We start from the raw sequence: 14,761 nt of genomic DNA, 5'->3' as shown, positions 1-14,761 counted from the left end.
ATCCCAAAGTGCTGGGATTAACAGGCCTGAACCACCGCACCCGGTTTGTTCCCACTTCTTTGGCAAGAAGCGTCAAGAAGGGGACTGAGTTCCACTTTGAACCCCGCTCCATAGAGGAGCTGGATTCAGCTTCAGCCCGTGGGCGTGGACTCTGAAAGCAGCCACCTGGGCCCCAGCTAACCTCATGTCATCCGCACAGCAATCTTGTGGGATAGGGCTACTTGGTTGTTATTATTATTTATTGTGGTAAAATACACATAACATGAAATTTACTATTTTCACCATTTTAAAGTGTACAATTCAGTGGCATTTAGTGCGTGTACAAGGTTGTGCAACCATCCCCATTTTATTAGTCTGCTCTGGCTGATATAACAAGATACCATATACTGGGGGATTACATTTTTTTCTCACAGCTCTGGAGGCTGGAAGTCTAAGGCTTAAGGTGCCAGCAGGCTCGGTGCAGGGACTCACATCAGTAATCCCAGTACTTTAGGAGGCCCAGGAGGGAGGATCGCTTGAGGCTAAGAGTTTGAGATCAGCCCAGGCAACAAAGTGAGACCCCATCTCTACAAAAAATAAAAATTAGCCAGACATGATGACGTGTGCCTATAGTTTACTAGGGAGACTGATGTAGGAGGATTGCTTGAGCCTAGAGGGAGGCTATGGTGAGCCAAGACTGCATCACTGTACTCCAGCCTGGATGATAGAGCAAGACCTTGTCTCTTTATTTAAAAAAAAAAAAAAAAAAGGTGCCGGGAGGGTTAATTTCTGGTGAGCCCTCTCTTCCTACCTTGCAGACAGCCCAGCCTCCCCGTATCCTCACGTGGTCTTTCTGCATGTGCAGAGAGAGGCAGAGAATCTGATGTCTCTTCCTTTTCTTATAAGGTCACAAATCCTATGGAATCAGGGCCCCACCCTACGACCTCATTTAACCCTTATTACTTCCTTAAAGACCCCAGCTCCAAATACAGTCACCTTGGGGATTAGGGGGTTCAACATGTGAATTTTAGGGGGAGGGGGACACATTCCAGTCCATAACAACCACTCTCTAGTTCCAGAACTTTTTCATCAACCCTCACAGAAACCCAGTGAGCAGTCACTCCCCATTCCCTCTCCCCCAGCCCCTGGTCACCACTTACTTTCTGTCTCTATGGATTTGCCTGCTCTGGACATTTCATAAAAATGGGATAGTAGGCCGGGCGCGGTGGTTCATGCCTGTAATCTCAGCACTTTGGGAGGCCAAGGCAGACAGATTGCTTGAGACCAGGAGTTCGAGACCAGCCTGGCCAACACGGCAAAACCCCGTCTCTACTAAAAATACAAAATCTATCCTGGTGTGGTGGTGTGTGCCTGTAATCCCAGCTACTTAGGAGGCTGAGGCTGGAGAATTGCTTGAACCCAGGAGGTGGAGGTTGCAGTGAGCCAAGATTGTGCCATTGCACTCTAGCCTAGGTGATAAAGCGAGACTTCGTTTCAAAAAAAAAAAAAAAAGGATAATATAGTATGTGACCTTCTGGCCTTCTGGGCATGGCATCTTTTACTTAGGATAACGTTTACTATGCTAAAAACTATTTATTATCTTGATACGTACTGTTTGTGCATGTTGATGGGTTCCATGTGATAGTCTGATCCATGCATACCACGTGTAAAGATCAGTGCAGGAGCAACCCAGCCCGGGGCCCCACCTCCCAGTTTAGAATATTAATCACCTTGAACGTGTATTATTTCTTTGTGTTGGGAACATTTCAAATCATTTCTTCTAGTCATTTTGAAATATACAATACAATATTGTTAGCTATATTCTCTATTGTACTCTCAAGCATGAGAACTTATTTCTTCTATCTAACTGTAGATGTGTACCCATTAACTAACCTTTTAGAGCTATTTTTGTTGCTGTTGAGAAGGAGTTACACTCTGTCGCCCAGGCTGGAGTGCAGTGGTGTGATCTCGGCTCACTGCAACCTCTGCCTCCTGGGTTCAAGCAGTTCTCCCACCTCAGCCTCCCAAGTAGCTGGGATTACGGATGGGCACCACCACACCCGGCTAATTTTTGCATTTTTAGTAAAGACGGGGTTTCACCAAGTTGGCCAGGCTGGGAACTCCTGGCCTCAAATGACCCACCCCCCTCAGCCTTCCAAAGTGCTGGGATTTCAGGCATGAGCCACCACGCCTGGCCCCTAGAGCTAGTTTTTAAGTCCATTTTTACAGGCGGAGTCACCGAGGCCCCGCTGGGAGCTTGGCTGAGTTCACACCGCTGTCAGATGTAGCGCCTGTTGGGAGCTGGGAGGTGGGGCCCCGGGCTGGGTTGCTCCTAGGGCAGCTCCAGCGTGAACGCCAAAGTCCAGGCCACAGTCAGCTCAAAGGGTGAAAAATACTTGAGCAACTGACTTCCCTTCTCAGGACACGCGCCTCCAAACCGGGGCAAAAGAGAGCGCCACGCTCCAACGGGCCCCTGGGGGTCGAAGGGGAAGGTCCCTGATGTCCTTGGTCACCTGCCCAGGGTTGCGGAAATGCTGCCGCTGCTGGTGGCGTTAACACAGGGAACAGCCGGGCCACGTCTCTGCCTGTTGCCAGTGGCTACGTTGCCATCTGGCGGCTGGAAGGAAATGCTGTAGCCCTGGGAATTCAGGGAAGAGGGAACTTGGACTGAGCTCCTCCCACCAGCTCAGAACACTGCGGGGCCTTCACAAACGTCCTGAGCTGAAGGGAAGTGACAGGAGTTTCCCAGGGATTCAGAGTCAGTGTCGAAACACACGTTTTCTGACAAGGGAAGATGTTTATGGCAATTTGCTACATGAAAGGCAGATTGTAAAGTAGGATGTATACTATAAGGTACTTTAAAAAGCGTTCGCCGGGCGCGATGGCTCACGCCTGTAATCCCAGCACTTTGGGAGGCCGAGGCAGGAGGATCACGAGGTCAGGAGATCGAGACCATCCTGGCTAACACGGTGAAACACTTTCTCTACTAAAAATACAAAAAAAAAAAAAAAAAAAAGAAAGAAAAAAGAAAAAAAAAGAAAGAAAGGAAATAATAGCCGGGCGTGGTGGCGGGCGCCTGTAGTCCCAGCTACTCCGGAGGCTGAGGCAAGAGAATGGCGTGAACCCGGGAGGCGGAGCTTGCAGTGAGCCAAGATCCGGCCACTGCACTCCAGCCTGGGCGACAGAGCGAGACTCCGTCTCAAAAAGACAAACAACAACAACAAAAAGCCTTCAAGTGTCTATATTTCTTTGTGTCTGATTGCAGAGGGAAATGTCTGATAGGAAATAAACCGAGATGTGAACGGTGTGCCATTATCGGACTGTCAAGGGATTTCACGAGAGAAGGCGTGCGATGCATGAAGGCCTTTTCCCCTTTTTACTTCTTTGTATTTTCTGATATATTTTCCTGCTGTCCATGTATTATTACTTAAGTAATTTAAGAAAAAAAGAAGTGGCTGGGCACGGTGGCTCACGCCTGTAATCCCAGCACTTTGGGAGGCCAAGGTGTGAAGATTTCTTGAGTTGAGGAGTTTGAGATCAGCCTGGGCAACATAGTGAGACCCCGTCTCTACCCAAAAAAATAAATAAATAAAAAATAAAAAATTAGCCGAATGTGGTGGTGCATGCCTGCGGTCCCAGCTACTCAGGAGATTGAAGTGGGAGGATCGTTTGAGGCCTGGAGTTCCAGACCAGCCTGGGCAACATAGTGAGACTCCAGCTCTACAAAAAGTATATATATATATATATATATATATATAAATTAGTCAGGCGTGGTGGTACTCGCCTGTGGTCCCAGACTATTTGGGAGGCTGAGGTGGGAAGATCACATGAGCATGGGAGGTTGAGGCTGCCATGTGCGGTGATCACCACTGCACTCCAGCCTGGGCAACAAAGTGAGACTCTGTCTCAAAAAGTAGTTAAAATAATGGGGAAGAATGCAAGACACTCCTGGAGCAGGATGGGTGATGAGTATTGTGACTACAATAGCAGCAGGTGTCTCTCCAGATCCATCACAACCCGGCAGGTGAGCCCTGCACTCTGTTCCAGGCTGCATCTGATCCTGGCTTGGGGCTTTGCCACCAGGTCTTCCTGGAACTTTGGGACCCAATTCTCCTGGCTAGGTGGTATTGGGCAAGTTCCTTGACCTCTCAGGGAGTCACTTTCCCCAACTGTCCATGGGGCAATTATGAGATATACCTTACGGGGTTCTTATGAAGCTTGAGTTGACTTGCAGAGTGTTTACCATTGTGCTGGCACATGATAGACGTGATACATCCTTGCTACTGTTATTATCCAGCAAGTCACTTCACATTTTGGGGGGTCTGTACAATACGGAATTCACACTAGATCAGCGTGCCCGCAAGTACTGCCCTTGCACTCCCTGCCTCAGAATCATCTGGAAAGCCAGCTAAATGCAGATTCCTAGGCCTTGCCCCAACCTATAGAATCATTTCCAAACATCTGCATTGTCAACAAGTCTTCCAGCTGAGTCACAAAAAGTTGAGGCCCATGAAAATAGGATATAATTGCTAAGGTCCCTTTCTGCTCAGACATTTTAAGATGCTGGGGGTTTTCTGATGACCTGCCCAGCCTCTTGGCCTCTGCTCCCAACTTGGTAATGGAAACCAGGTCTTGACCCTGGAAGGTTCTACCAAAACCTAGCCATGGGCCGTTCTTAGAAAATCATAGAGCTCTAAAATGGAAATTCTGTAGCCATTGCACAGTCAGGACACTGAGGATCAGTGAGAAGAGGGCATTTGTCACATAGTCAGCTAGCGATGGAGCCAAGAACACAGTCCTGGTGTCCTAACTGGGATAAAAGGTGTGTGCACACATGTGAGAACACACACACATGCTATTATTCTTGCTGTGGATGGCCCATGCTGTGTGCACAGCACAAAGTCAAGGTCTGGTCTGCTGTCAGATAATTTGCTGTCCAAGTTTGCATTCACGCATTCCAAGCCTTTTCACCTCTTCTGAGATTTTCTTTCTTTAGGATAAGGCTTTGGGGCCAGGTTAACAAGGACAGAAAAGGAAGAGACAGGAAATGTGAATGAAGAGAACTTTGGGGTTTTGGTTTGTTTTTGGAGAGAGTCTCGTTCTATTGCCTAGGCTTAGGTGCAGTGGCACAATCTCAGCTCACTGCAACCTCTGCTTCCTGGTTCAAGCGATTCTCCTGCCAAGCCTCCGGAGTAGCTAGGATCACAGGTGCCCGCCACCACATCTAGCTGATTTTTGTATTTTTAGTAGAGAAGAGGTTTCACCGTGTTGGCCAGGCTGGTCTTGAACTCCTGACCTCAAGTGATCTACCCACCTCAGCCTCCCAAAGTGCTGGAATTACAAGCATAAGCCACTGAGCCCAGCCTAGAGCTTTGGTTTTAATGCTATTCCCTAAAGTTTTATTCTACAAGAGCAAATTATTGTCCTCATCAAGCAGATTTATTAAAAAATGTGACTTGGCCTAGGTGTCTTGTTTTCTGAGCCTTTGGCAAATCCAGTGCCTGGCATACAGGAGGCAACTCCATAAGTGCTTCCTGATGAAGTAAGATAACTCTTAAGGTTTTTAGTTTGAGTAAAACGCTCAGGATTAAAAATCCTGGAGGAACAGGATTGCCATTTAATAAGGTGGCCATGAATTGAGGAAAAGACAAGGAGCTTGGTCTTGAAAGCTCTTGGTCTGGGGTGTCTGTGAAGATGCTAGTAGGCAGCTCAGGACAGGAATCCAGAGTTCTGGGAAGAGTCACAGGCAGACAGTACTTAAGGACATGAGATGTGAGTGTAAGAGTTAAATAAAGAGGAAAGAAACACGAAAAGCCACTCAACAAAGATAGGTTTATTTTGGAGAGTAAACCTGAGAGGGGCTTCTGGCCGAGTTAGGTCAGAGGCCCTCTCTCTTACAGACTAAGAGTATTTAAGGGTTCAGGGTGGGAGAGCTTATCACAGGCTCAGAATGTTTCTGTGTCTCTGTCTTGTCTGGGAGGGAGAGTTTTTGCGTCTGTTCCCACACATCTTCCTGCAGCTGCAGGCATACTACCTGTCTGCTTTTAGCTTCCCTGTCTCAGTGTGCCTAAAGGGAAAGGAATGTGCTTCTTAGGGCCCACTGTTTTGCTGGGGCCCACTGTATGAGGGTGAAGTTTGGTGATTACCCAAGAGACTTTCCCTCCTCCCTCTGTGCCCAAGCTGTCTTATCTGTGTTTCATTGTCTGCTTTTCCTGGCTGCTTGTTGTTAGAAGAGAAGTGATTTCCTTGAAATGCATGAGGTTAGAAAGGGGGCTGGAACTTAAAAAGTGGAGTTGTTTGTCCAAGATGAGGGTCCTCCTGCTCTGTCATTGAGGAGATGGCCTAGGGACAGAGCAAGGCCAGAGAGGAGGTCCAGGGCCTGTGCTCTTAAAGTTGGGGCACCCCAACTTTACAATGTGTGTTGGGGTAGGGGAAAGAATCCAAGTCAGAGCCACCCGTGCATGAAGGGGAAACCTAGCAGGAGTGGTCCTCTTAGTTCTTGTTTCAAGGAGAAAAATGGAATTCACTTGCTGCTGAAGTGTCATATACTACCTAAGAGTCATTAGGATGGGGACTGAGAATTCTTACTGGGTTTAGCAATGGGGAGGTCGTGGGATACCTGGGCAAAAAGTGTTTCGGTGGAGTAATGGGACAAGCGTCTGATGAACAAGGTTCAGGAGAAAAAAATAAATCAAACTAGGAGGTCCAATATTTTGACTAAAAAGTATTCCAAAGACATTCATTTGACGATTTGTTACTCAGTATTTAGTGTCAGGCACTGTTTTGGGCACCGAGGATAAAGCAGTGAACAAAAGAGACACAAAGTGTTTACATCCTGGCCAGGCTTGGTGGCTCATGCCCGTAATCCTAGCACTTTGGGAGGCCTAGGCGGGAGGATTACTTGAGCTCAGGAGTTTGAGACTAGCCTGGGCAACATAGTGAGACTCTGTATTAAAAAAAAAAAAAGAGAGCTTACATCCTAATGGGGGAAGAATATATAGTAGGTCAGATGGTCAGATGGTGATAATAAGACTTCGTGAGAAAAAGAAGAGGTGGGAAATCAGGGGTTGGGGGCAGGTTGGTTTTAGATGGGAAAGTACAGAGTCTACGGGCACAGATGTAGGAAGGTAGGGAGGTGTTGTGGGAGCCTGAGGAATGTTCTTTCCTATTTCTTTCTTTTTTTTTTTTTTTTTCTTTGAGACAGCCTTGCTCGGTTGCCCAGGCTGGAGTACAGGGGTGCGATCTCACTGCAACCTCTGCTTCCCAGGTTCAAGCGATTCTCATGCCTCAGCCTCCTGAGTAGCTGGGACTACAGGCGTGTGCCACTATACCTAATTTTTGTATTTTTAGTAGAGATGAGGTTTTACCATGTTGGTCAGGCTAGTCTCAAACTCCTGAGCTCAAGTGACCCACCTGCCTCAGCCTCCCAACCTGTTGGGATTACAGGCGTGAGCCACCATGCCTGGTCCCTATTTGTTTCTAGGTTCTGAGAGAAATAGGAAGCAAGGCCATAAGCACGACAGGCGAGCTGCAGAGGTCTGAGAAGATGTGACACAAGTGTCTAGGGTAGCACGTGGCCTGGATCAAGGAGAGGGGATTATAGGATAGGGTGGGGGCTCAGGAGAGCTGTAGAAACTGAAGAATGGCTGTTGCTCACCAGCCTGGCTGGGCTACCTCTGTGTAGCACTAGAGGTTCACCAGGTGAAATGGATAAAGGGGTTGGCAGGTGAACCATGGCCGAGGGTCCACAGGGACAGCCAAGGGGATGGATGGGCTGTAGGTGCTGTGAGGCTGAAGAGCTACAGGAGTTGGGATGAGGGAGGAGCCAGAGGAGGCCACGAGAGGAGAGGACACGGGGAGGAAGGAGGAAGATCTGCATTCACGTGCGGCCACTGTGTTCCAAGTTCACTCCATGTGTGCAACGGGGACAACAGATGCTCGCTGAGCCAGCCTGGCAGGAGCGCAGTGCAGCTGATGGTTGGGAAACCAGGAAATGCACCTGTAATGGACTTCAGAGCTGATGCCCTACTCTGCAACTGTGCTGTTTTTCTATGAAAATCCTCTCCTCTTCACTGGTCTCTCGTTTATCTTGTACTTCTGAGTTAGAGCTGCTCATGAGTATTCAAGGGTGCTCTCCACAGTCCTCCGTGCAGGCGGTGCTATAAGAAGATCACTGTGACGTGCCACATCCACAGTCTCACCTTGATATTCTAGCGACAGCACCACGGGCACATCTCCTTCCCGTGGAGGCCGTCGAGCCTGCTGGGAAGGGGAAGTAAATATTTAGAAAGCTCTGTTAAGGGCCAGGCCCTGGGTAGGTATTTTCAAGTGGGTGCTCAGATCAGTCAAGCCTTGTAAAAATGCTAGAAAATGTTCCTCTCATACTACAAAAAAGAAACCCCAAAGAAGATCCTGAAAGGGTGAATAGCTCACCCATGACCTTGCCAGTAAGTGGCAGCCAGGAGTCAGGCTGTTCTGACCACCCAGAAACCCGCTGTACCAGGAGGGAGACTGACCAATGAGGTTCTTATCCTTGCAGAGTGAGTTCTCGCTGCTATTTATTTTTATACCCCTAGTCTTTAGATTAATCAAAATGCTAGAGGAAACATACTACTATTATATAGAAAAGTTTCATTTATTCAAATTAAATTATGGTATGAGTTTCATATACAAATAAATTCTGTGTAAATAATACAAAGTGCTACAAATTTCAATCTTGTAAAAATGCAAAAATACTTGTAATACTATACATATATAATTCCTTTAACATGACCAACACGTACAGTAGTTGACATGTACTGCGCTCATGCACATGTGCTCTCCCGCTAGCTGAAGCTGCTGAGACAGCATCCAGCCTTTGGCTTCTGTGACATCAGCGCTTCCTCCCGCAGCTGCCTCACGGTGAGCCAGCAGGCCCTCCCCCTCAACCCTCAGTTCAAGATGCTTCAGATTATGAGCCATCATCAGGAGGGAAGCTACCTATTCTCTGGCTAGTTAGAAGGAACCATCATGGGGAAACCGGGTCCTCCTACAGCCCTGACACCAGCCTGCCAAACTGCGAACAGACCTCTACTGTGGAGAAGCACGGTACATCACTGGTCTAACTCGTTTTCATTCTGCAGCGTCTTCATCGCTAGCCCCCAGAGAGTCATGCCGGAGAAAAACTGGCCCTCTGAGTTCCTATAAGCGGTGGAAGATGCTCGACTGCCCAGGGGGTCACCGCAGTGGTTGTCCAAAGCAGCCAGAGAGGAGCGGATCATGGCCATGCCATCGGCCTGCAGCGGCTCGCCACTGGCTGGGGTGTCCACATCCGAGTAAGCATAGGTCTGAGGCTGTGTCTGCTGCATCTGGGGCTTGGCAAGTTTACCAGGATCCAAACTCAGCTTCTCCTGGTCACTAATTCCATGAGGTTGGATCATGGACCGTAACTTACAATAGGAGCCGCCAGAGTGGCTATCAAATTCCGCCACAGAATTTTCCACTGGGTGGACGGGGAGTTTAACGGACACTGGCATCAACGTCACGGACGTGTCTTGGGAGAAAGAGTCTGAGCTCTGAGATTTCTCGAGGTCGGAGGTCTCGATAGCTTGGCTGAGCTCCTCCAGCACGTCTGGGCTCTCATCACCAGCTTTGCAGTGCATCTTCTTGTGCCGCCGGAGCACTGCGGAGCGGGTAAAGCACTTGTTACAGATCTCACACGTGTACGGCTTCTCCCCAGTGTGAGTGCGGACATGCCTGCGGAGGTCACCTGAACCCCCAAAACATTTCCCTGGAAAAAGAAAAACATTTATTTATTTAAACAGGGTCTCGCCCAGGCTGGTCTTGAACTCCCAGCCTCAAACAATCCACCTTCCTCAGTCTCTCAAGTAGCTGGACTACAGGCGCGTGATACCACGCCTGGCTAATATACATATACATTTTGTAGAGACAGGGTCTTGCTATGGTGCCCAGGCTGGAAAAAGATGTTTTTACGTGGCCATTCTGGAAGGATTCTCTCCTCCCCTCCTAAGACACTGAACAACCCTGATCTGAGGAGGGGGGTCACCTCACAGCTCCTGCTCACTCTGGAAGGCTTTCCATTCCTGTGGGAGGTGCTTCTCCAGCTGCAGACTCCTCCAGCTTACGACCTTTGGGTTTTGAGTATCTCAGCGTCAGTCCTTTGATTCTCACTGAGTCTCCCTGCACATGGGTACCATGGGCACCTGCCAAGCCCATGCTGAGAAACCACAGCTCTCCTCGTCAGTGTCACTACATGTTCAGAAATCTAACACAGCCAATCTATAATTTAGAAACATCTTTTCTAAAGGTGTTTGTGTATTCGGGTGTTTGTCTTGAAAAAAAAAAAAAACTGCCCAGGCTGGAGTGAAGTGGCGTGGTCTTGGGTCACTGCAACCTCTGCCTCCTAGGTTCAAGTGATTCTCCTGCCTCAGCCTCCTGAGTAGCTGGGACTACAGATGCCTGACGCCATGCCCAGCTAATTTTTGTATTAATATTTTTAGTAGAAATGGCATTTCACCATGTTGGCCAGGCTGGTCTTAAACTCCTGACCTCAAGTGATCTGCCCACCTTAGCCCCCCAAAGTGCTGGGAGTGAGGCGCCCAGGCTTGAGTGAGGCACAATCTCAGCTCACAGCAACCTCCACCTCCTTGGTTCAAGCGATTCTCGTGTCACAGTCTCCCGAGTAGCTGGGATTACAAGTCTATGCCAACACACCAGGCTAATTTTTATATTTATTGTAGAGATGGGGTTTTGCCATGTTGGCCTGGCTGGTCTTGAACTCCTGGCCTTAAGTGATCAGCTCATCTCAGCCTCCCAAAGTGCTGAGGTTACAGGCGTGAGCCATGGCGCCTGACCCTGTACTCAGCTTTTAACAAAATTTTATGCATTCCTGTCCAAGTTCTATTTCCTTTCTCTGTGAATATGGTAAAGGTAAGGGATCCAGCTCCACCATTGGAGTAGGTAAGATGAGAAGGAACTCAGCACATAACCTTACAAAGGCCACAGACTAGCCAAGAATGAGCTGCACAACTCACATGGATAAATATTTAGAACTTTTCACTTTACATCTGAATGCTCAGCTATCTAGCTCCAGTCAAGCAATGGGTAGGCTATTTTTTTTTTTTTTTTTTTTTGAGACGGAGTCTTGCTCTGTCGCCCAGGCTGGAGTGCAGTGGCACGATCTCAGCTCACTGCAAGCTCCACTTCCTGGATTCACGCCATTCTCCCGCCTCAGTCTCCCAGGTAGCTGGGACTACAGGCGCCCACCACCATGCCCAGCTAATTTTTTGTATTTTTTTTTAGTAGAGACAGGATTTCACCGTGTTAGCCAGGATGGTCTCAATCTCCTGACCTCGTGATCCTCCTGCCTCAGCCTCCCAAAGTGCTGGGATTACAGGCGTGAGCCACCATGCCTGGCCTATTTTTTTTTTTTTTTAAGCCTTTGAATAATCAAACTGGACGTGAGCTTACATGCCTAAACTTTGGGAACATTTTCCATATAAAAAATACTGTAGGCCAGGTGAGGTGGCTCACACCTGTAGTTCCAGCACTTTGGGAGTCTGAGGAGGGAGGACTGCTTGAGCTCAGGAGTCCAAGACCAGCCTAGGCAACATAGTGAGACCCTATCTCTACAAAAAACAAAATAAAAATTAGCTGAGTGTGGTGGTGCATGCCTGTGGTCCCACTACTCAGAAGACTGAGGCAGGAGGATCGCCTGTGCCCAGGAGGTCGAGGCTGCAATGAGCTGTGATCGGACCGCTGCACTCCAGCATGAGCAACAAAGAACCCCATCTCAAAAAAAAAAAAAAAAAAAAAAAAAAAAAAATTTAAAAAACCAAAAACCAGAACACAACAACAACACATCACAGTGACCTTCGCCTTTGTGCTTTCACGTCTGTGTTTTGCCCACAATGTCAGGCTCAGGCTCAGTCTCCCTCACAGAACACTCGAGTGAAAGCATATTTAGTTTCTGCCTTGCCCCTATAACACACACTTTACTCAGACATGTGGAATTTTGTGAATTAGAAGCTTCACTGCTGCACTTGCTGGCTGCTTCCAACTGTTTGCTGCTCTAACATGAAGTTTTTATCTTTTTTCTTTTTTGAGACAGAGTCTCACTCTGTCACTCAGGTTGGAATGCAGTGGCGCGATCTTGGCTCACTGCAACCTCCGTCTCCCGGGTTCAAGTTAATTCTTGTGCCTCAGCCTTCTGAGTAGCTGGAACAACAGGCACACACCACCATGCCCAGCTAATTTTTGTATTTTTAGTAGAGACGGGGTTTTGCCATGTTGGCCAGGCTGGTCTCAAACTCCTGACCTCAAGTGACCCACCTGCCTCAGCCTCCCAAAATGCTGGGATTACAGGCGTGAGCTACCACGCCTGGCCAAGTTTTTATCTTTCTTTACATTGTTTCTTCAAGATAAATTCTTTTTTTTTTTTTTTTTTTTGAGGCAGAGTCTCGCTCTGTCACCCTGACTGGAGTGCAGTGGCCGGATCTCAGCTGCTCACTGCAAGCTCCGCCTCCCGGGTTTACGCCATTCGCCATTCTCCTGCCTCAGCCTCCAGAGTAGCTGGGACTACAGGCGCCCGCCACCTCGCCCGGCTAGTTTTTTGTATTTTTAGTAGAGACGGGGTTTCACCGTGTTAGCCAGGATGGTCTCGATCTCCTGACCTCGTGATCCGCCCGTCTCGGCCTCCCAAAGTGCTGGGATTACAGGCTTGAGCCACCGCGCCCGGCCCAAGATAAATTCTTAATAGTTGAATGACTGAACAAGATGGGACAACCACTTTTAGTATCCCTAATATGTAAAATTTTTAGTCATGACAGAGTTCCCACCAAGAAAGAAGAGTATGGGAGTCTCTCCTTCGTCTTTCAAGTCGAGAGGAGCTTGGCTCCACCTGTGTCCTGTCGCAAGGAGGGCACAGTGGAATGGCGCCCACCTCCCGCACAGTAGGTCTAGTAGGGGACAGGTGGGTGGGCGCCACACTGCTGTGGGCCTGCAGGCCCCTGAACACAGGCCTGAAGGCTGCCACCCGCTGGACAAGAGGCACGCTGGAGCTGCTCTGAATCAGCAGGGGAGGCTGCCCAGAAGGCAGTGAAACCCCAACAAAGCCTCCCTATAGTAAGCTGCTACTAACTCAGGGAGCCAGGAAAGAGGCCAGCTGGACAGAAATGCATGGCTGCGTAGTGCAGGCCTGTGTCTTGGAAAGCACAGTGAAATGCTGGGGGAAGACAAGGAAGGCAGACTTGAGAACTACGAAGCCCAGCACGCATGACACAGCGAGAGCGCGTGAGCCTGCGAGCAGTCTGACACACTGAGAAGCTCAGCATGTGAAACCCTCTTAAAATAGAACTGTCTATATACCCAAGAAAATGGAAACACACCCCCACACAAGCCTGTGTACACAGATGTTCATAGCTGCTTAGTGCAAGAAGTCGACTACAAAATACCCCGTGTTGTATGAGTCCATGCATAGGAAATGTCTAGAACGGGCAGGTCCACAGAGACAGAACCTACAGGAGTGGCAGCCAGGGGCCCGGGCTGGTAATGGGGTTGCTAATAGGTATAAGGCTTCCTTTTAGGGTGATGAAAATGTTCTAAAATTAGATTGTGTTGAGAGTTACACAACTTTGTGATTCTACCAAAAACCACTGAATTGTTCACTTTAAATTGGTAAATTTTATGGTATGGGAATATTGTCTCAAAGCTGTTAAAAACTGACCCTGTCACATAACATTCCTGCTCTCTTCAGCTCTTCCCTATCCCCCAGCAGCTGACCTCGTCAGGGTGGGAAATCAGCGTCAGTGGGGCAGGGAAAGGGCAGAACCCTACGTGCAGTGAAGGGGACAGAAGGCCTCACTTCCTCCACAGCAGGGTCTGAGCAGCAGCAAGTCCTAGCTGGGGAGGGAGGACAAAATTTACCTTTAAATCCAGTTCACAGTTGTGACAATTATTTGGAACTGACATTTTAAATTAGTGATTTGAGACCACATTACTGATGCTTTGAGATGAAGCTCTCGCTGTCACCCAGGCAGTGGTGCGATCTTGGCTCACTGCAGCCTTGGCCTCCTGGGCTCAAGAGATCCTCCAGCTTCCACCTCCCAAGTAGCTAGGATTACAGGCACACGCCACCACGGTAGGCACCTACATTAGTGATTTAAAGTGATGAAACTTCACTTTCTAAGAGTGATCAGAGTGGTCATGGAGCTGCCTAAATCTGTATCCAGAAGATCTGTGTACAATTTAAATGGAGAGACAAAAACCAAGTTTTCTCTGGTTATATGCAGAAGTCCTGCTGGTTTCAGATTCCAATTACAATTAGAATGAACCCCTCTGAATGGTGCCCTGAATCCAGGCTCCCTACAGCTGGACTCTGAGCATTTCTTATTTGGTCTAAACAGATCATCATCGAACTTGTTGTCACTCATAGTTTCGCCCATCATTCAGTAAGCACCTCAATTACCTGTCACGGGTACACACACTCCGTCTTTCGAGGCCATGTGTATAGGAATCCTGGCTCCAACGCTGTAATCACAGGTCATGAGCGACCTGACCCTGAGTCTCCGTGTCCTCATCGGAGCAGTCAGGTGCCCTGAAACCGGAGGCCGCCAGCTTTCCACTCTCCTCCCGGAGGCTCACAACAAAGTATCAAGTGCCCACGAGAATAACCTCTGCTCTGTAAGTCTGTGCTCTATGGAAGCCCACCCTCTGCGCTCAGCATGTGCTCCCATGCTCTGGCGGGACCACCACTCTCCTTCGTGTGTGGCCACACATCCTGCTG

At 48.6% G+C, this 14,761-nt stretch overlaps 1 protein-coding gene across 5 annotated transcripts in view; it reads right to left on the bottom strand.

The window, feature by feature from the left end:
• Window positions 1–7,350: 7,350 nt before the first annotated feature.
• ZBTB49 (zinc finger and BTB domain containing 49) overlaps window positions 7,351–14,761 on the bottom strand; it is a 32,997-nt gene continuing 25,586 nt past the window's right edge. Inside the window, exons 8-10 of one of the 5 annotated variants that reach the window (XM_023206897.2) lie at window positions 14,444–14,572; window positions 9,047–9,748; window positions 7,351–8,241 (exon numbers count right to left, since the gene is read on the bottom strand). In XM_023206897.2, the coding sequence (XP_023062665.1) occupies window positions 9,072–9,748; window positions 14,444–14,572 (806 nt within the window). In that variant the 3' untranslated portion in view covers window positions 7,351–8,241; window positions 9,047–9,071. Of the gene's footprint in view, window positions 8,242–8,595; window positions 9,749–14,443; window positions 14,573–14,761 lie in introns of those variants that run through there. The other 4 variants (XM_023206896.2, XM_023206895.1, XM_023206898.1 and 1 more) reach the window with 4 other exon arrangements.

The sequence above is a fragment of the Piliocolobus tephrosceles genome, chromosome 3, assembly GCF_002776525.5.
Source record: "Piliocolobus tephrosceles isolate RC106 chromosome 3, ASM277652v3, whole genome shotgun sequence".
Classification (NCBI taxonomy): Eukaryota; Metazoa; Chordata; class Mammalia; order Primates; family Cercopithecidae; genus Piliocolobus; species Piliocolobus tephrosceles.
The sequence above is the reverse complement of the archived record's forward strand: the minus strand, read 5'-3'. Positions and strand labels throughout refer to the sequence as shown.